At 41.0% G+C, this 22279-nt stretch overlaps 1 protein-coding gene across 1 annotated transcript; it reads right to left on the reverse strand.

The window, feature by feature from the left end:
• Window positions 1-1562: 1562 nt before the first annotated feature.
• Window positions 1563-15472, reverse strand: SSR3 (signal sequence receptor subunit 3). The gene is made up of 5 exons (XM_045851664.1): window positions 15269-15472; window positions 13959-14085; window positions 8976-9074; window positions 3568-3699; window positions 1563-2617 (listed from the first exon to the last, which is right to left on the reverse strand). The coding sequence occupies exons 1-5, from the start codon at window positions 15399-15401 to the stop codon at window positions 2551-2553; spliced, it is 558 nt and encodes a 185-aa protein (XP_045707620.1). The 5' UTR covers window positions 15402-15472; the 3' UTR covers window positions 1563-2550.
• Between the last annotated feature and the right edge of the window lie 6807 nt (window positions 15473-22279).

Genomic DNA, 22279 nt, shown 5'->3' on the forward strand with positions numbered 1-22279 from the left:
CACCTGGTTCTTATATAGACTAGGGAAAAAGAAAATTTAAAAGGTAAGTTTAATGACACCTAATTAGCAAGACCTTTCACAAAAATTTTAGATATGAATCCAACCTCCATATTTCAATTAACTGTAAAACTTGTTTTAAGTTGTTCTTTCCAAATTAGGATAATACGCTAAATAGAACAACCAGTAAATTTTTTTATTGGCTAAGAATAATTTCAATCCAAGGTTTTTATTAAGTTGCAAATGAAGAAACTAAAAATAGGGAAATATAAAATGTTCCAACACCTTAAGCCTCTAGTGTAAAAAGGGATTGAATCACTCTAAATCCCAATAGAACCCTTTATTTTCCTGTTGTTGGATCTGAGAGTCTTTTTGAGATGAGAAATTCTCCAGCAAGGTTTTATCAACTAAACCAGAATCAGCACACCCGAATTCTGTGTGCCACGCAGCCATTTTAGACGACACGGGGAGGACTGGGGAAGAGGCTCTGCAATTTGCAAGAGCAGGGTATTAATGTCCTGCATAAAACTGTGGCACTGTGAGTACACGCCTCATACACTTGTGCAGAGAAATTTATCTAGTATAGGAAGCTAGAAATAGTTATCAGGATGAAAAACAGAGTGCTGTAAGAAAAATTCAGAATCAAAATGAAATTATGCTTACTTGCTTTTCTATGAATTATTTGGCCTATCAATTCAAGAAAAAGTCTTTGAAGAATTCTAAGTTGATGCCTCTATTTCACCACCCCACTTCAGCCACACTGTACATACTAAGGAGGACCGCAATTCTTCCCCCATCTACACAGGCACTGCCATCTAGTGGCAATTTTTTACTGCCAATTTAAAAGGATATGCCGCCCAGCTCTAGTAACCAATAGTAGATGCTGAGGGTTTGTCAGTCATTTCTTCGAGTAAGCAAGTCCATCTGGTACACAAAACTCAATGCTACTTGTCAAACTACTGACTGGTTATTTATCAACAGGGGAAAAAAAGGTTGAACATAAAAATAAACCTCTTATGTGCCACACTAACTACTTTGCAGTGCATCTCTTCTGACATCCCCATTCACTATCATCCAGTGATGGCACATGGGTAACAATGCATCAGAGCAAATGACTGCAACCTTCCAGAAGCAGTGACGGAATATAATCCTCTACTGCAGACAATGACGACCTGGGTCACGATGCAAGTGTATTCCTCCCTGTCTTCCTTCTGAGTTCTGGGTTGCGACCTCACCAAAACACCTAACTGCCTAGAAGTAGAACATGAGCTCCTGATGACTCTTTCTATAAAGTTAATAAAACAGCAAGTATTATTGGCAACACTCATCTTAAATTCAGAAGTGGAAAGGGAAGACTGATATCTTCCCCAGGGTTGGGAATTAGAAATGCATTTCCTTTGAGGTACTGCTTATAAGGAATATTGGATGTGGTCAAGCCTAACAGGAATATGAAACCACTATCACCTGGGATTCCAAGAGCTTCCCAAACTTGTTCAAATCATGACACACACAGAAAATAAATCTGTACACACACTGGTTAAAAAAGGAAAGAAATGACTCTTGACTGGACCCCCAAGGGCTGAACAGATCAATATTTTATTCACAATCAATGGGAACCTGTGGACTGGAAGGTCAAATTTATAAACATCTGAGTGGAAAAATGCTGACGAGCTCTAAAATCACTTTCATTCCTTGGAATGCTCTTCAAATTCTGGAGCTAAGATCACAAAAATTACTCTGGTCTTTTACATGTCAATCTCAGGGACCAGTCCTCCAGCAGTAAAACCCCGCTCCAAGAAAACGGTGCCAGTCTCTCAACAAGTCAAACTAGCACGCCAGGGTCAAACTGACCTCCCCGGCTGCCCAAGGCCAAAGCTACACAGCTGAACAGGGCGACTTCAACCCCACAGGGCAACTCTCACATGCCTGGGCACTGTCAGTCGTTACTGCTGTGGCTGCCTTGCTTCTTTTTTAAAAAAAGAACTTTTCCACAAGTTTCTCTTCCCCAAGCTGGATAAACCATGTTTTTAACGTTAATTGAGTTATTTCCAATCACAAATTCAGAGACTTGTAAACATGAAGTTCAGTCCCGCCGCCCAGCTGGGGGAAAGGGGAAGGAAGAGGATTCAGTCTGGTATTTCTGGTTCCAAAACAGTTGTAATATTGTGTTTGGAACACACAGAACCAGCAGTTAACTTCTTGCTACTATTACAAATAACAACAGTTCAGTCCAGGTTACTGTGACCTCTGACAAATCAAAGAAACAAGTTATTTTCTCCTCTTGTGATTACAGCACGTTGGGAGACACACTTTGCCTTTTAATAAGTGTCCTGGTACTCTGAGTGTCCCTTTCAAGTCATATAATTTCAACAATCTGTCAAAAAAAGAGCCAACAAACAAATACTAAATTACATCGTGCTGGGTTTTTCAAACCTTCCAACTCCAGACTACAAAAACATCTCATGTGTCTCGCACCCTGACCACCCGCTGCTTTTCATATGCCACAGGCCACCCGTAGATGCAGAGCCGGGGGGTGAGGCTGATGCAGTCCATCTACTTGGAGCCAGTAGAAAGGAGGGCGATGAGACCTGATGAAGCGCTTATGGACAGAATATAGTTCCTGTAAGAATTTAATGTTAAGGAAAAATTAAGAACCCAAAATCAGTTTTTCAACAAAACAAAAAGAGCCCTTCTCTTTGGAATGTGCCATTTCCAAACCCTGTATAGTATGTAGTCCCACTGTCTGCAAACACAACTTACAAACCAGGAGGCTGCAAAAAATAATGTTCACAGGAAGTGTGCACCAATTTTAAGAAGAAAACACCTGAGATCACAAAGTATCTGAATTCCATTTAACCTTCAGAAGAGCTGAACAAAGAACATGGGAAGGAGAGACTTGTTTTGCTTTCTCCCCTCAACAGCAAAGAAAAAATAAGACTCCGCTATCCATCCGTGTATTGGCCACCGTGGGCCTGTCAAAGGAAGGAGGTTCTGGAAGTTCATAGCGACTCTCGGACTCAGGACTAGGCTGGGACAAACCACTGCAGTACTCCCCAGAAGACACAAGGTGCCTGATCATTACAGCAGAACCTGCAACTGTTAAAAATGTGGCTGCACATTCCTAAGTAACACCTTTAATAAATTACCATAACCAGAGAAGACTGAATCTTGCCTGTAAGTTCAATTTAAGAGCAGCATGAAACACTGTGAAGATATTATGAAATATGCCTATTTAACTGCTCTGGCTACCCACCCAACCCCAAAGCTCCAAAATATCCACAGACACATGGCTTATACCAGGAGCTATCACAGAAAGCAAGTTTGCCTTTGCTCCTTGGAACTCTTTTTTTAAATAGGTGCACATATCTGTGAGGCTGCTTATTTTTACATATCATGAAGTCCTAATTTTGTAACTTGAAAGAAGTTTACATCAAACCAAAGCCCTTATTTTAAATGCTCAGAAACTTGCCTAAGGTCACAGTCTGTTTAATAAATTGACTCCCTGTATAAAACCAAAACAAACTACTGTTTCTAGACTTCTAAAAAACATATCAGCCGGTGGAAGGATACACTGTGGGGTTGAAGTTCTTCAGTATAAAGAAGGATGCAACAATGACCAAGACCAGGAACAGGGTGTTGTTATAGAAGATGGAAAATGTTGTAGCTTCATAATCAGCAACTTCATTCTTCTTCCACAAGATTCTGTAGACAGAGAAACAAGTCAATAAAGTTTATAAATATGTATTAAAAAATGTTAATACCACATGGCTCTACTTCATAGTAGCATTAGTTTTTCCTTCAGTGTTCTGGGCAGAATGTGTTTTCACTATTACATTTAGCCAGCACTGTCCCCTTTACTGAAAAAGGTATCTCACTCTATTGATGACAAAGAAAACAGTTGCTGGGGAAGTTACCTTTTTACCCAGGCAGTCAGGACTTTGGAGAAAGGGGGTGATTAATTCAATCTGGCTTGATTTCACCAGCTAAAACAGGCACCTTGCTCTAGGTCCTCGCCTAACACGAACTTGGCCAGCCGCAGCCTGATAGAGCTTCCTTGGCTGCTGGCTGGCGTGAAACTGCCCAGCCAACAGACGTTGGCCTTCAATATTACACTTTATAATACAATCCCCAGACAAAAACTAGCTGAGGCCTCACAGAAGCAGACTTGTTTATGACTACCTTTAGCCATTTCTACTTAATTCAAACAAAAAATCTGCTTTATCATTTGGATACTTTTTTGGTAAAACCCATTTACTCTTTTTTTATCCACTTTGCCCATTATATTTTACTCGTTTACCGCTCGTTTACTCGTTTAGCACTTTATCAACCTTTTCTTACACTTCTTCACATGGGCAGCAGGAAGGGCCAGGGTGCTTGTGAATAAGGGCGGCTTTATGTCTCTTGGTTAATTTCTTTGTAGTTTTTAAAATGGTAGGTTGTGACCCATTAGCAGGACTTGAAATCAATGAGTGGATTCAATGCTCATGGAAAATAACAGTGGGTTGACACTAGCGCTTTGTTGTTTATTTTTAAGTATTTCTATTTTTTAGTGACAGTATTAGTTTAAGAAGTACAGCATAGTGGTTAGACATTCATATAACTTACGAAGCGATCCCCCCACCGATAAATCTGGCACCCACATACAGTTGTTACAGTATTCTGCACTATGCTCACTAAGCTGCACGTGAAATCCCTGAGACTGTTCTGCAACTGTCAATCCATAATTCTTAATCCCTTCACCCTTTTCACCCAGCTCCCCTACCTCCTCCTGTCTGGCAACCATCAAAATGTTCTCTACATCCATGTTTGTTTTGTCTCTTTTGTTTTTAGATTCCATATATAAGTGAAATCATATGGTATTCATCTTCCTCAGACTTATTTCACTTAGCATAATGCCCTCTACGCCCATTCATGTTCTTGCATATAGTAAGACTTCATCGTTTTTTATGGTCAAGTAACACTTCATTATGTATATATGCACCTCATGTTTATCCATTTGTCTTTCAATTGGAGTATTTAATCCATTATATTTGAAGTAATTATTGATAGGTATATCATTATGGCTTTCATTAATTTTTCTTTTTTATTGTTTTTGTAGTTCTTCCATGTTCCCTTCTTATTGTCTTGCTCTCTTCTATGTTGGTGACTTTTTGCAGTGTTATGTTTTGATTTGTTTCTTTTATTTCTGGTATATCTTTTGTAGATTTTTGGTTTGTGGTAACAATGTGCTTCATATATACCAAGCTATGTTTACAGAAGTCTGTTTTAAGTTGATTGTCACTTAAGTTCAAACACATTCTAAAATCACTTCCATTTCTACTCATCCCTTCCACATTTATGTTTTTGTCATTACTGTTTACTTCGTGTGTGTATGTATATATCCCTTAATTTGTTATTGTAATTACACATGATCTTCCTACTTTTATCTTTTAACCTTTACACTAACTGTAGTGTTGGCTGACTCACTGCTTTTATTGTGTTTGTTTTGCCAATGAGATTTTTTCTTTGCAACATTTTCATACTGATTTTTCTTCTTCTTCTTATGGAAATCTCATTAACATTTCTTGCGATAACTGGTTTGGTGGTGATGAACTCCTCCAGCTTTCTCTTGCTTCATATTTAAAAAATATATAGGAAAGAACAAAAACACTAAGTGCATCACACACAGTAAGGTAATTACTGTTTTGTGAAACATTACACATGCGTATGTGTGGGTGTATTTGGTGAAAGGGAAAAACTTATATTTTACTGGGGGTCATTATCAAGAAGTTGATAGCCCTTGCCATTGATGCTTTGTTCCCCCCGCCCCACCAAAATACACTCCTCTGGGGCCAGATCATAGACACCCGTCACTGATCCCGTGGACGAGACTACGGCTAATGTCACTGGAAGACGCCCCATTTTGTTCAGCAAATATTCTCATCCAGAGTCAACAAGTGTGGCAATATATAGGAGCTAAATGAAAAGTATCTGCGTTTTATTTCCATCATAAGAAATTTGCAGTCTCTAACATATATGCCATATTTCCTTAATTCTATGAATATCATTAACTTAATAAGTCTGATTACTGTAACTGTGGGAGATGTGAAGAATATTATATTCAATGCAGCCATCAACTATAAAACAACTTCTGATTTTAGAGAAGTTTAAATGTAAAAATATATATGACTTGACCCTGACTGGTGTGGCTCAGTGGGCTGGTTTGATTCCTGGTCAGGGCACGTGCCTAAGTTGGAGGCCAGGTCTCTGGTTTGGGGGCGTGTGAGAGGCAACCAATTGGTTTCTCTAAGACATCAATGTTTCTCTTCCTCTCTTTCTCCCTCCCTACCCCTTTTTCTAAAAATAAATGAAGAAAAACTTTAAAAAAAAATATATACATGTATGACTTGGAATGGGAGGAGATACCTCATACCATTCTAACACTGACTGATCAAAGGAAATACCAATTCAGAAAGATGCATAGACGCAACATGGTTTAAAACACAGAACAACTGTCTCTGTTTTTAAGACTCTGGCACAAGACCCAATGGAGACAGGTTCCTTGTATTGGCTATTAGTGTGCCTTTACTATGGCTGATGACATTACCCTACCTCCATCACAGCACTTCTCCCAAATGCCCTGCCATGCCCCTGAATCAGATACATCTTCAAAACAGTCTGGATGGAAGAAATAGCTCAAGCCTTCAGGTTACCCCAGTTCCCAATGCAACAAGGTGTTCCAAGTGGGAGTCAGGACTGCCTGACAGCTTTTAGAACTTTTTGTAGTCCACACATATTCTGATTCATTTTGAAAAAAATTCAGGACTCCCAAGTGGCCTCACCAGAAATGCTTCTGACAAAGCTTCACTCTTAGGAAATCTAACTTGAGAGAGTGCTTCCCAAGGAGCCATTTTTCCAAGGAGCACTTCTTAGTACAAAAGTTGAAACCAAACTCAACAACTGTTACAATCAGATAATGGTAAATGACAGATCACTGGTAAGTCAAGGAGAAATAAGTCACACCCTGGGGCAAATATTAATGAAATTTTGGTTCTCCTCTGCTGATTTCCTTCGTGAATGAATGGCAAACCAGTTTCAAAGTGGCATGTAGTACATACTCTAAATGGTCATAGATGGAGATTTGATAGACCTGCATCCCTGCCTTCTCTTAAATCAAATCTCTCCTTTGAAGAACAAAAATAGGAGATCATAAGGGGAATCTTGGTCTCTGTTTTCAGAGTGAGTCATGAGTACAGACCTGGGTACAACTACATCCAGTGTGGCTTTTGTGAGAGAAATACAAAATGAATAGTAGCTCCAATTTTTACTAATAACAAGAACAGAAATTTTATAATCTTCTAACACTCTGCATTTTCTGTGTCAGTGAAACCTCCACTTCCTCCTCCTTTGAAACATCTGGTCCAGCCAATGGCACAGAGGTTTCACTTCCAATTCCAACTCTGATCCATTAGTAGTGACCAACTGAATACCACACTGAGAAAAATTCTGAGACACATCCCAGAACCAAGAACAAGTATCAGACCAAATCAGGCAAGTCTGCAGTGGGCAGATGAGACCCACTTACTATCTCTGATATAATTAACCACCTGAAACCTACAAGAGCTCTAACAAGCATTTTGAAACTGGGTAACTAAGATGTGCACTCCAGTTTAAGAACTATTATTCTCATTATAACTCAATAAAAAGGTTTCTAAAAAAGTGCTCTAGATTCTCAAACCTCCATCCCTATGCCAAAATTTGCAATGAGAAAGCTATGCAGCCAGACCTCATTAAAGGTACTCTCTGTAAAAAGACCTTCCGGGTCATGATTTTAGTACGGTGCCTTCAGTTTTATAAAGGATCCATAGGAGATAACCACTGCAATAATGCTTTGGTGCTGTTCCAAAATGAAGACATTGTTCATTAAGTTACTCAGTGGCCCTTAAGTAAGGATCCACTTGATAAAGTCCTTCCAAGATTCAGTGCCAGGAAAGTTTCTTTTCAGGAGGACGTGCATACACAGCTTGTCATCGGACAATGAAAGCAGCACCGGCCCAGATGCAGCCCCTGACACTTGGAAGCTCAGAGCTAAGCTGAGTGCTCAACTGCCGTTACTAACTCTGAAGTCCTCGTCTACTCTTTCTTGCTTTTAAATGGTTTCTGCCCTTTTAAAACTGTATTGTTTTATGTATAAGCACTTTGATATTGCAAATCCCCACAAAGTCTTTCTGGAGCAAAGTGGGATAAAAATTTCATTTCACAAACCACTCTGTAGATACTAACTTAAGATCCATGAGAACAACCTCGATTCATGACTCTATTCAACCATCTTGCAACTCTGGAGCATGAGTTTGCTTACTCATTCAGAGACTCTGCTGCTCAGACGTTAGACTGTTTATTAACCCTTCTAAGAGTAGCTGACAGGAAAAATCTGGGTGGGGGCTAGGGCGAACAAATGTGACGTAGGTTGAGTGTTTTCCTAACCGGAGCAGATAACCCAGACTGAAGGCTCAGTAACGGAAGTACGACCACCTACAAATACCAGCACACAACACAGTGTGAACTCTTCAGACCCAGAGGGGCCAGGTGATAAGCCCGAGGTCACACAGCTAAGTCAGCAGCAAAGCAGCTAGGAGCACAAGCCGGACCACATGTGTTCTTACCAGGGCTTCACCACAAGCCAGGCTCCGGCTGTGGGCGAGTCACTCGAGCTGCGCATACCTCCATTTCCTGAGATGTGAAATGGAGGTAACAATAGCACCTACCTTAGCGCTCTTTAGAGAAATACGTGAACTGTGTACACAACTCAGAGGAAAGTATCTGGTAGTAATAAAAACTCAGGAAGTCAGCTACTCCCATTACTACCCTCTTCTACAAAACCAGTGTTGGCCTCAGTCAATTCCAACACCCACATTCTCTAAGCAGAAATCAAAAACTTATCTTCTACAAAGTATGCCTTTTGTGTGATTACCACAAACACTTTCAATAAGGAGTCAAACCTTTCATCTTTTTCCTTCCGAGACATCTTCCTATTGTCAGCTTCGGAAAGCTTCCGCGTCACTTCTTTGGAAACAGCGTCTTCTCTCTTCTGTGCGACTCTGGAAGGAGAAGGAAACATGTTTCCGCGTGCCCCGGGAGTGAACGCCGCAGTCTCCCAGGAACACCCTGTGCTCGTATTTTGTATTGGCAACTGTTTGATACTTTACATTTCAAAAAAGTAAACTGTACAGGAAGTTCCAAGTTTATTACACTGGACTAGCCAAAAGAGAGGGAGTTCGAGAAACTTCCAAGATATGGTTTATTAGTTATGTGTTTCGTTTCTGCTTAAAAGGAAGAATTTTCCAAAGTTTATGTATTTAATATGGAAACTGAAGTCAAATCATATTAGCACGATTTAGTTATGAGTCATGATGAACCCATTTTGTTTCAGCCTATAATTTAACTGTTCAACAAATAAATTTGACAAGGCATTAATTAGCAAATGATTTATGACTTTAATTCCAGTAAATAATGGGAGAGAAAACTAGGTTCAAAAAAAAAAACAAAAGGGAAATTAACAGCTGTGATATCTGAAAGTAATGCTTTTAACTCCACTCCAAAGGGCTATTTCACTAACAAGAAATAACACCGCGTGGTCAGGGACTGACCACACCACTTTTACTTAAATGGACCACTGGTTTGAGAGTTGCCCAAAAAGATACTATGGAATAGACCAGAAAAGGCTGGAAATGATATATTCACAATATCAGATCAGAGTCTTCAGTGACAAGTCAGACTAAAGAGAAATTAAATATATACTCATCAAAAAATCTGTATGATGAATTTTATCAGATGGATTGCCAATGAAAGGGAGGATAAAATTTAAACTATGATGAGATACAAAGTCTCCCAAAAATTATGAGTTAAATTTAACATGATATATTTTTCACAACCTAGGAAAAACTTGCTAGCCATCTATAGTAAGAAAAAGTAAAAACTGAATGCAAGCAACATATAACAATTACATAGAGTCCCACTATGAAAACATCTGACACGATACTGAGATGTACTAAAAACAACAGAACGTGAAACGCAGAGACAGAAATCTGTTCAGTCTGTGTTCAGTGAATCAGTCCATGTGACTACGCGATACTTAGTTCTGCTTCGTGCACCACGAAATACCAGAGAAATCAGGATGGCTTCCTGAAAAAAGGCCAAAGATCATTCAAGGCAACAGTTTTCAACCTTTCTTTAACTGCAAGAGCTTCTGAGATACAAATCAAGAACTCCTTCTTGTTTTACCTATGTCTCTATCTCTGTATCTGACCCAAGAACCAAGTTAGAACCAACACTGTTAAAAGTAAACCTTTGGTTAGTTTCAAATAAAGTATTTTTCTACAAATTGATAACTGGAGGGAGGAAAATCAACTTCTCTAAGAAAAAAAGATAAAAGGAAATTGAGTTCCGAAACCTAAAGAAAAAGGCAGCTAAGGGGGCAGACAGCTATGTACCTTTTCCTCCCAAAAATCCACCTTCACCTGACTGATGGCAAAGTTCTGAACCTCTCTAGTAGACCAGGCATTCAGTAAGTGTTTCTGAACTTCACATAAAGCCCACTCTTTTCCAAGAACGACCAACTGAAAAGAAATGCACGTGGTTCACAGCAGAAATCTTTCTTAGCTGAAGAGAGTACGAAAAATACCCATGTGCACGCACACACACACACCTGCCAGGACACCAGGAATAAACTATTTTCGAAAAAGTTGGTTATCTCTAAGCATCTTTAAGGGCACAGAATCAATCACCTGTTCACATAACAAATCCTCCTGAAGAGACTGAATCAGATAAAGAGTTAGTTTCTCTTCTAGGTCTAAAATTCTAAATTCAACAACCACACTATAGGTTTATTAAAACTCAAGAAGAAGCCCTACCCTCTGTCTTAAGGATCTTAATAAACCTCACTCAGCACTGTAAAAAGAATAGAGGTCACTCCAATGGCCCACTACTCAGCCAACTGAGATAACCCACAAAATCAACTGTATTTTCTATTTTTTTTTAACATCAGTATGTCTGAACCTTTCCAGAATAAAAAATAAAAATACTACCTATGGCCCTGGCTGGTGTGGCTCAGTGCATTCAGCACCAACCTGCAAACCAAAGGGTCGCCAGTTTGACTCCCGGTCATGACACATGCCTGGGTTACAGGCCAGGTCCCTACTTGGTGGTGGGGGTGAGGAAGTGAGAGTCAACCACACACTGATGTTTCTCTTTCTTTCCCTTCCCCTCTCTCTAAAAATAAATAAATTAAATCTTTAAAAACAATAGTACCTATGTAATTTCTTAAAATAAGCACATTTTTGCAAACATTTTTTAGGTCCTGCCAACTCAAAAACAAATTCTAAGGGCTCTCTAACCCCCAAACTCTCCAACACTTACTTACATAAACAGTTACTGTGTGACAGACACTATGCTCATCATATCACACATTATCATATTTAATCCTCGTCATCCTAGGAGGCACCATTAGTACCCCCACTTTACATCTCAGGAATGTGGAAGCTAGAAAGGTGAGATGAACACCCAAGGTTATACACTTAAGAACAACAGAGCCCGGACTGAAATCCAGGCTGTGAACTCTGAGTCATCTGCCCTCTACCACTAATACCCGTCTGCACTCGGCACCCCCCTCCGTCTCTGAGCTTTAAGCTTCTTACGTATCTGTAGGAGTTTCAATCTCAGTGGCAATATTTAGTACTGAACCAAAACTATGACTCAATATAATTTCACCGATCGAATCTATTAAATGAGTAATCCATTGAAATGTTTACTGAAATAAATGTACCCTTAACTGTCATATAAGGCATATAAAACAAAAGATATGGCAGTTTTAAGTAGAAATGAGAAGGCAAAAAGGACATGATTTTGATTCCAAAAAAGTGAATAAAAATGATATGCGGAACAAGCGAAAAACACCGAGTCTCAAAGGGACTGAGTTCCAGGGGGATCGCAAAGGACGGGCTGCACGAGATGCCTCACTGTCCTCAGAAGGCGGTGCCTCACAAGGAAGGCAGCCCAGAACGGTGCGGGCGGAGGTGGCTGAATCCTGGAGTGGCAGCTGGTGAAGAGGGGCTGCCGAGCAGAAAGACGACAAAGGTGGCCGATCACTCTACTGGCCAAGCAGAACTGCAGCCACGCACAACCCGAGCTCCTGTGCGACCGGAATAGCAGCTGGGCCACTTCCACCTGCTGAGCCTATTCTGTCCTTCTTACAACAAACCCCCGGTAACTGAGATCACTTCACTTTGTTTCTATTCCTTGTCACCAGAAAGACCCTAACTCAGAGACAACACACTTAGGAAGAATTTCTCTGGAAAAGATTCTCAACTCTTGAAATAACAGATATCTAAGAATGGAAAGGAAGGAAGACCATTAGAGGCAGGGCACAAAACCCTTTCAAAGGATGGCATGAAGGCTGAGTAAGAAGAGCTAAGGCCCAAGTGGCCACACTGGTAGGAGGCAGATGACTTGCATCCCTAGGGCCTGGCAGAATGTGGCTTTAATACGGTTAGAAAAGAGAAGGCCGTGGTGAGTTCTAAGTAAGAGAGTGACAGGACAAAAATGATGGCTGATAAGAATAAATACATCTTTGTTATTCCATAAAGAAGTGAATGATAAGGATTGCGTAAGTGCGTTGTACTGTGCATGGCATGGAGGGTCTGAAGCTTTAAAGCACTAGATAAAGACTGCTACAGCAATCCGAGCAGAAATAGCTTCCAGACAAGAGCGGGAACTATGAGAATGAAAACACAAAGCGCACGTGAGGTGCACTGGCACCTCAGTCTCAACAAAATCCCAACTGCCTTGATGAGTGGCGTAGTAGTGAAGGGAAACTGGAGAAAACTGTACTTGAACAACAAAAAAAGGAAAGTAATTCCAGAGAAATATAGAACCAAGAAGGCTCCATGAAGGAAGCAGAGAAATGTCCTGGCTATCCTGAATCAAGTATCAAAGTGTGCATGAAAGCAACTTCAATGGGCACCTTCTCCAATCAAACATTAATTGATACCTATCTCCCATGAGGACCACAGCGCTCCAAAGTAACAAATGTTCCTACTTTTCCTTACGTTTTCACTATTTCCCCCACATTCTGACCTTTGTGAAACCAGAGTAGATACTGCTTATAATGAATGTATAAATGTGTAGTTGTGTGGCTTGGGTTTTCTTCTCAAACGCTATCATTAAAATAACGACATATTTTATGCCCTGGCAGGGCGGCTCCCTTGGTTGGAGCACTGTCCCGTATACCAGACGACTGAGGGTTCAACTCCCCGTCAGGGCACATACCTAGGTTGCAGGACTGAACCCCAGTTTGAGGAAACGGATTGACCCTCTCTCCCTCCCTCACCCTTCCTCCCCATCCTTTCCTCTCGCTCCCTCTCCCACTCCCTCCTTTCCTCTCCATCTAAAATCAATGGAAGAAAAACATTATATCACCGGATGGGAATTAAAGAAATTTTTTAAAATGATGTACTTTATAAAATTTGTGATCTTAAAGTAGAGGAAGTATGGTAACCTTTTACGTTTTCATATACTCATAAGAAAAAAATGTAATTAGCATAAAAAGAGTTTAGTAACAACTAGACCACTTTTTACACATCCAAAAATAGAACATGGAGAGCCTGGAACAATTCTTTCCAGAAAGAATTCCATTTGCTTTTGAAATGTTAATTTACTCGGTGGTTTTGTTTTTCTGATTAAACTCCATGACTACAGATAGTGCTAAAGTGATCTAATTCCACTCAAAACCTACTTTCATAGCAGTGGTAGAAGTCTGCTTCAAGTTAGTTAGTAATTCTTCATAGCAGTAAGGTGCCTTCCCCCCAAATACAGATACATATATATCTCAAATTAGTGCTCACTGAAACTAACACAAACACAAATGGTCTTTAAGACATCCTACTACATAAAAATGCATCACACTTTCACTTGAGAAATATACTTACTTGTGCTTGAGAACAAATTTCACATTTTTGTAGGCAAAGGCTACCAAATAAGTGCTTACTAGGGTCATCACACTATACAGAACAGCAGACTGAATAAGATCCATATGCCATATTCGCCAGTATAACCCTGAAGATAAAAAAGGGGGAGAACAAAACATTACCACCAGTTATAAAGGCCTGCTGGTAAAACACAATCTGGGTTAGGGGATGTAATGCAGCGTATGAGGAACTTCTTAAGTGGGATATCCAGTAAAAATTTACAGTCTCAACTTTACCCAAATATAGAACACTTGAAAAACATAACCTTCCAGATGAGATTTCTGTGTCTTCTAAAATGAGAACTCTGGCTCAACAAAATCACAATTCTGACTTCCAAGTTCATTCATCAGGGTACTATTAAGCTAAATGCAGGCCATTCCAAAATGCCATGTGCAGTCCTAAGGCACAGTTTACCTGCTGACGTGGCTGTTATCTGAACTCAAGGCGTGCTCAGTGCGGCCACTGAGCCACAAGGGCTTCACACCATGTAAACTGCGCTGGGTTTTATTAAACAAAAAAACAAAACAAAACAAAAAAACACAAATCTAGATTTGAATGCCCAACAAGAGTGCAGCAGTGACAGAGACTGGATATTCAAATTCTGGAAACCTGAGCCCTAAAAAAACCTTTGGCCAAGTCTGCAAAGTTTTGCCATCCAAGTGAGAACTGCCCTAATGGGATGGTTAAAAAAGTAAAACAAGGTAAATCGCTGGTCCAACCTCATTCGTCAAATTAAGAAAATGATGCTCAGCAGTATGAAGTGGTTCACCTAAAGCTACACTTCTAATTCAGTGCGCGAGTTAATGGGAACCTCTCCCTCCCTTTAATTCATTAGTTCTCCAATATAAGTAATGATAAGTTTAAGATCTCAAAAGGGCAAACAAAAGTTTTGGGGCCGGGGGAGTGGAGAGGGGACAGAGAACAGGCTATATGCAGGAGTGTCAGCACCAGATCTTAACCAGGGTTTCAATACAGAGCCGGGGCTGCCATCTCAATACTGGTGAATCACAATCTCTGCAACTGAGGCCCGGGAACCACCGTACTTCTAAAAAGCTCCACCAGTGACTTTCGTGGGATGCAGCCCACCGCCACCCCAGACGAGAACACTGAAGCCGGCAGAGTCTACCTGCTTCCCCGAGTTCAGCGCGATCTGGGGAGAGCGCGAGCCCAGTGCCCCAGCGCCGTCTCGCCCGTACGCCAGGCCCTGCCACGTCCCCGCCCAGCTTGACCCGCCCGCGGCCTCCCCCAGCCCGCAGGCTCCCATAACTCACAGATGGGGATGGCAGACACGATGAAGGCGTTCCCAAAGAAGAGTGCGGAGGACTTGGCTGAGAGGTTGCGGCTGAAATCCTGAAGGAGCAAGTCCTCCTCGGACTGCTGCTTGGAGGCGCCTTTGGGGGCCATGGTGGAGCGGGAGCCGCGAGCAAGGAGGGCCCAACCCCACAGGAGGTCGGGGAGAGATCTCTGGCTCCGCCTCCCGGGCCGCGTATCCGCTGAAGACCCGTCAGCCTTGAGCAGGAAGGCGGGACCCGCGCGGCGCGGAGAAAGCCTCCTCAGGATTGGCCAGGCTGGGTGCCGCTGCTCAGGCTTCCCAGCGTGATTGGGCGAGCAGGCAAGACTTCCGCACTCCTGGCCATCCACTGGGTTCTATGGCTTCCACGAGACAGCTGGGATTTGTAGTTTACTGTGTGCTTTTTTTTTAATTAACGAAACTTTATTGACAGTCCACTTCACAGCTAATAGATGGACGCTTTGCAAATCCGATTCCAGGGTCAGAAGCTCTGGCCCGGTGTCATACAATCACTCATTCAGCCATCAAATATTTAGTACCTTCTCTGTGTAGCCAGTACTGGAGCATGAGAGGAGGAAGAGGAGAAAGATAAGTACAGCTAACACGTGTAGTGTTCCTTCTCCTTTACACATTCATTATTTCATTTAACATCCTCAGAAATTTTCTGTTCTTCATATCATTGCCCTATCTTGCAGGTGAAGAAGCTGACAGTGGGAGACCAACAGGACTGATGGTCCGGACGTGGGCCCTTTTCACCGTAAGGGCTACCTTTGTAAGAAAAAGAAGACAATTTCAATTTTAAGAGACTCGCAGTCTTATTAAGATAATATATGGATGTGAGGGCGATCTGGCTGCGACATCTGTCACCCCATTGATCGCCAGGGTTGATTCGGCTGATCTGGCTGGCTAGGCGGGTGTCCCCTTCCTCCCTCATCGATCCATGTGTGTCCCTCCCGAAGCTGCACGCTCAACCAAAGAGGACAACCTTCCCGACTAGAGGAGAGGACCGGTCTTCGGTCAAGGATATAGGAGTAGCTGCGCTCCCCTGCTAGAACCTTCAAACAAGGTCTCAGGGTAATATTTAACATGTGTCTAATAACACATTTACAAACTACTACTATTTTCTTACTTTTATTTCAACTAAATCCTTAAAGCAGTGTGGTCTCCAGAGCCGTACTAAATTAAACATTATACTAGGTAGAGACAACATATTGTCTGGGCAGGCCTCTGAAGCTCAGAAAACTGACTATGCCTATTAAAACGGCTGGATGCCATGTTGAACTCATGAAATTATCACTTTTCCTTCAACAAGTAATGTTCAACCATTTCACTCAGCAAAAGCTTCTTTCATCTACTAATTGACTTCAGACACCGCTTCCTCAACCTCCAGCTTTCCTATCAAATTTATAGATCTTTCTCTTTCATCATATACAAATTGCAATCTACCTCCACGGATTCCATTCTAATGGCATTGTCTTCAACCTTTTCAATCAGTTCTCTCTGTAGGTACCACAGTGAGTTTTCCTGGACTATAAATCATTCCATTATCTACAGCAATCAGTCCCAAATGCCAGAAAGTTTCATCAATTCACTGCAAAATGAGAAAGAAAAAAATAGAGTTAGTGAATTTTTTCAGACAACTAAAAGTATTCATCTTAAAATATATGCACTTGTATCTCTTTTTAATGTTAAAATGATTTCTCTTTTATTATGTGGTGATGGTGATAGTAAAAGAAACTTATTTTCTAATCCCACCTACTCCTCTGTCAGTTTTTCTTGTCTTAATAAGTCACTCCCTGTTGTGCCCATTGGCTCTAACTAAAATGCTAGGTTTCAGCACTAATTCTGTTCTTTCTCTCTCCAGCTATGACCAGTACATCAGCAAAACTGTCTGGCCCTGTTCTCATAATTAGGTTTCCAGCTTGCTATTGTAAAATACACATGTGAAAAGAAAGATAAGAGATAAAATCAGAAACCTCTTAAGACCAAAAGTGACAAAAATCATCAGGATTACTTGAAAGAAAAAGAGGAAGGAAATAAGAAGCAATGGGAGTTAAAAATAATCATTGCTAAGAAAAATGTTTAAACAATTAAATAGGAAAGATAAAGATATGAAATGTTAAGTAGATTTAAAAATGTTAAAATTGAAGTGATCAAAATAAGTTAAGAAAAATCAATACACTTTGTAAACCAAGAATAAAAACCTGAGATAATAAATATAAACAGAAGAGATTCTAAAATAATAGGAATGTAGCCTTGGATGGTGTGTCTCAGTGGATTCAGCACCAGTCTGAGAGCCGAAAGGTCTCCAGTTCAATCCTGTCACAGCACAAGCCTGGGTTGTGGGCAAGGTCCCCTGGTGGGGGCTTGAAAGAGGCAACTGATCCATGTTTCTCTCCCTCTCTTTCTCCTTCCTTTCTTGTCTCTCTAAAAATAAATGCATAAAATCTTTTAAGAAATAGGAACTTAAATTTTGTATGGGGTAAGTTAAAGAATGATAATAAGCAAGGATGCTCACAACAGAGAAGGCTTTATGATTACAATGAAGACTATGAAGCAGCACACCTTAAGTACTAGAGCAGTGTTTTCTTACACTTGATGTTATCTAGTTACTTTTTTAAAAGATTTTATTTATTTATTTTTAGGGGGGGAGGAGAGAAAAAGAGAGGGAGAGAAATACTGATGTGTGAGAGGAACATCAGTCAGTGACTCTCACACACCCCCAACTAGGGACCTGGCCCACAACCCAGGCATGTGCCCTGACTGAGAATCGAACCAGCGAACTTTCAATTCTCAGACCAGTACTCCACCCACTGAGGTGGAGCAGCAATATCTAAGGCATATGGCATATGTGGTCATTTACATATGGTATATATGCTCATGGCACATGGGACAAGCAAAGTAAACAATGTGCTAAAACAAGGAAGAAGGGTAGACAATAGATTCTGTCCAAAGAGCTGCAATACTCATATGTTTTGACTATTTCAACATAGTTCAACTCTGTGAATGAACCAGATGGACTTGATTCCATACCAGCCTGTTTCTAATCCATGAATTTCAGGCTTAATGTTGCCATCATATCACTTTACACTTATCAGATTGGTGAGAGAGAAACAGAGAGAGAATTGAAAACAATTATTACTGTCAGGGTTACAGATAACAAATTTCTCTCCTCCACTGCTGAGGGCTTTGTGGAAGAAAATCTGGCAAGTTAAAAATTACTGTATCTTTTGTAGCAGACACTGCAAATTGCCTAGCCAATAAAGAAAAGGAAAAAAAAAAAACACTGCTAGCTTTTCACTGAGACCTTATGAAGAGTAATAAATGGATCATCCAGGGAGAGAGGAGGAGCTTTTTTTATAAGGTCCATTTGAACTGCAAATCTCATTATGGAGATTTAAAGCAGTAAAATAAATAAATTATTTAAGAAAAGATAAAACAGGTATATTATTCTCTAGGTATAATATTTTAAAGTCCTACATGAAAGACAATTTACTCTGTCAAAGCACATTTCAGACACTGGTATATGATTAAATCATTGGTTCACAATTCATACAAATATTGAGAAGTTGCCTCCTGAAAGGTTGCTAGACCCTTGGAAGTATCCAAATAACAATCATAATTCTGTTTATAATAACCAACACTTATTGAGTCTTTGTTATGTATCTAGCTCTATGTTTGGCCCTTCACATACATCATCTAATTTAATCCATACAGCAACACTAAGTGTTATTATTATCCCCCTTTGTTAGATGAAGAAACTGAGGTAGAGATTAGTAAAGTGCCAGTGATAAAAAGTCCAAACCTTATAAAAGTTATAAAAACACTTGTAAGAGTTTATCAGAGTTTATTTGAGGCAAATTGAAAGCAAGCCCAGAAGCAAGACCTCAGAGGACTGAGGAAATGCTCCAGAGAATGGCAGTTTTGCAGTTCTCTGCATACATACATTCAGAGTCAAAGGGTGAAACGCAAGAAGGCTACATGAAATCCGTTGGTGATAGATTGAGGAGGCAGGAGAGCAAGGCAGGGGAAATTTCTAGAATTGGGTAAAAAGTAAAATGGAGAGGTACATCTTTTATATTGATGCGTACAAGATAGTTAACATTTAAATGTATGGTAAATCGAGGTGGTATTCTGGCAACAACAAGGAGGAATTTCAGGATCATCGTGCTCTGGTTGGACCTATGAGGGATTTGGAGAATATTACTCTAGCATTTTAAAGGTATGTTACCCTAGATGCATAAGAACAATGGACAGGTCTGGCTAAAGGTAAAGATTAACCTTTTGCTGTGGAAGCTATGGGCCTGGGAGGACTACCTACCCATCATGACATGCCTGGTGAGGAATTTATGATCAGATCACCCTGAGTGATTACTTTTGGTCACTGCGCTTGTCAGCCCTGCCTTGTAGCCCCTTTTTCATTCACAATAGTAACTCACCTAAGATCCCACAGCCAGTAAGTAGTAGAGTCAAGTCTGAACTACAGGCGATGTGCCTGGGATATATGCTCTTATCTACAAATGATTTTTGGTCTCCTTTGGGGAGGGGGTAGGAGAGGGGCTGCAGATTGACTTACGGTACTCAACTTAATCACCAAAGACCAACAATTTCATCAATACACTTACATAATGGAACCTCCTTAAAAACCCTAAGCAATGGGATTCAGAGTCTCCAGGTTGGTGAACACGTGGAGGTGCTGGGAGGGTGGGACATCCACAGACAGCAGGGCAGCTGCATGCTTTCCCACATCCTTTGTTCCATGGTGCGCTTTTCCCATTTGGCTGTTTCTGAAACACGTGTTGACCTAGGAAATGTCCACACCTGCAGAGAATTTCTCTGAGTTTCTTTTAGCCAAACTCATGATAATGCCAGAAGGTAAGATCACAAATGCTCTGGAGAATAACAGTTCTGCAGTCTCTTTTATACATTTGGAATTAAGGAGGGAATATAAGGCAGGTTACAGGAAAGTAGGAGAAAGCCAGGTGGGGATTGAATTACAAAGTAGGTAACAAGATTATGTGCTCTCTCCAGGGTGATTATGCTTCCAAAGCATAAGAACAATGGACGGGACTGGATTAAAGTGAAGATTAACCTTTTAATAAGGAATATTTAAGCCTGGGATGTGACTACCAAGCTTGACCTGCCTAGTTAGGAATTTATGATGAGATAGCCCTGTGAGGGTACTTCACTGGTCATGTCAGATGATAAAACCCCCTTTTCCTGCACAGTTGGATCTTCTATAATAAACCAGTAACAGTAAGTAAAGCATTTTCCTGAGTTCTGTTAGCTGTTCTTGCAAATTAGCCAAGGAGAAGATTGTGGAAACCCTTGATTTATAACCAGTTGGTCAGAAGCACAAGTGACAGCCTGGGACTTTCAATTGGCACCTGAAGTGGGGGACAGCCTTGTGGGACTGAGTCCTCCACCTGCGGGGTTTGTGCTCACTCCTGGCAGTTAGGGTCAGAACTGGTTGAATTGCCCGACACCCAGTCAGTGTCCACCAAAAATTAGAGAATAGCTTGGTGTGGAAAGATCCACACATTTAATGTAGGAAAAGCCCACAGGAGTATTCAGAGTACAATAGAAGGAAATCCGTTCTCTTCCTTTTATAATAACTGCAGTGAATGAACTATGTTAAATATAGGACATGAGATAGCGGGGGTGGGGGGGGGATGTCAAAATAGCTGAAAAGCTCACCTTGCCAAAAGGCACTCAAACTGAGATAGATTAGATAAACAGAATCAAAAGCAAATAATTATGTAAGCCAACCACAACATGTCTGGTGTTTCATCCACCCCATAAACTCCCAAATTTACAGATTTAAATTCATACAATATAGAAAAAAATTTAAGGTTGTGTATTCTTTTTCCCACCACTGAGCAATTAACTCAATACCCCTTAGACACTGATGGGCACTGACTGGGTGGCCCATAAATGTGATCAATTCGGAAGACACGGAGAGATCTAATCAGATGAGTAGAAAGGAGTAGGGAGGGGCCATAGGAGGAGTTTGCCTAGGCAATGGTAAACCGCTTACAATGGGATTCACTGAGAAGCTGAACGCCTCCAGAGCGCATGGAATTATGGGCCAGAAGGTTTGAAATAAAAGAAGCATTCTTAGGCCCTTGGAAGGGCATTGGTTGTCTCTGGCTCACTCCTGGGCTCTCTTCCTCAAGGAGGATAATCCTACTGCAGCTGCCTGCATTTCCCAATGGATGGTATTTTGTATGGTAAGGAACTCCCGGGGCAGCCTAGGATGGGCCGGTCGGGCAGAGGGTGGCAGGTTTATCCTTTGGGTGTTCTAGAGGGGACAACCTCTGAGGCTGAAACCTGCTATTGTTCCAAAATTGTGTAGCTGTTGGATCTTATGTTGTTTTAGTTTGTAAAGTAACCCTATAGAAATAAGATAACTAAAACTAATGGGGGAAATGATAGAACTTAGGTGTTGAAGAGTTTAGCCTTAATTGATAGTCTTTGATAGCCTTAAGTGACTAAAGCATGTGGAAAGCTGTTATTCCAAAATTGTGAAGGTGTTGAATAGGGACTCCTTTGCTTTATCACCAATCCTTTGCCTCTGGAATTTTGCCTAGTGGATGAGGCAGACAGAGGGACCCCAGTTCCTGTTCCGTAACACTAGTGCTATCTCCCTGGAGAGTGTGTCAGATCCTTCCTCACTGCCCCTGCTTCAGATGCCGAATGCAAGTGCAGGTTGTCGCCAACTGGCTATAAATTGGGGATTCCCATTACCCACTCCTTGGGTTCAATTAACTTGCTAGAACAACTCAGCGAACTGAGGAAAACCAGACTACTTACTCCCTAGATCGATTATTGGTTTATTACAAAGGATATTAAAGGACATGAATGAACAGCCAGATGAAGAGATACCTGGGGCGAGGTCCCAAACAAAGGAGTTTCTGTCCCCAAGGATTTGGGGGCCCAGCTTGTGGATGTGTTCTGGTTCACCAGCCCGGAACACCCTCCTTTTGGTTTT

Source organism: Phyllostomus hastatus, unplaced genomic scaffold, assembly GCF_019186645.2.
Source record: "Phyllostomus hastatus isolate PE091 unplaced genomic scaffold, TTU_PhHast_1.1 phas_contig_86, whole genome shotgun sequence".
NCBI classification, from domain to species: Eukaryota; Metazoa; Chordata; class Mammalia; order Chiroptera; family Phyllostomidae; genus Phyllostomus; species Phyllostomus hastatus.

Coding starts and splice junctions, on each gene's coding strand:
- SSR3 (XM_045851664.1), bottom strand. CDS start 15,401: ATGGCCCCCAAAGGCGCCTCCAAGCAGCAGTCCGAGGAGGACTTGCTC. Junction 14,086..15,268: donor CGTGTCTGCCATCCCCATCT/GTGAGTTATGGG, acceptor TTTTATCTTCAG/GGTTATACTGGCGAATATGG. Junction 9,075..13,958: donor AAATTTGTTCTCAAGCACAA/GTAAGTATATTT, acceptor TTCTCCTTCCAG/AGTCGCACAGAAGAGAGAAG.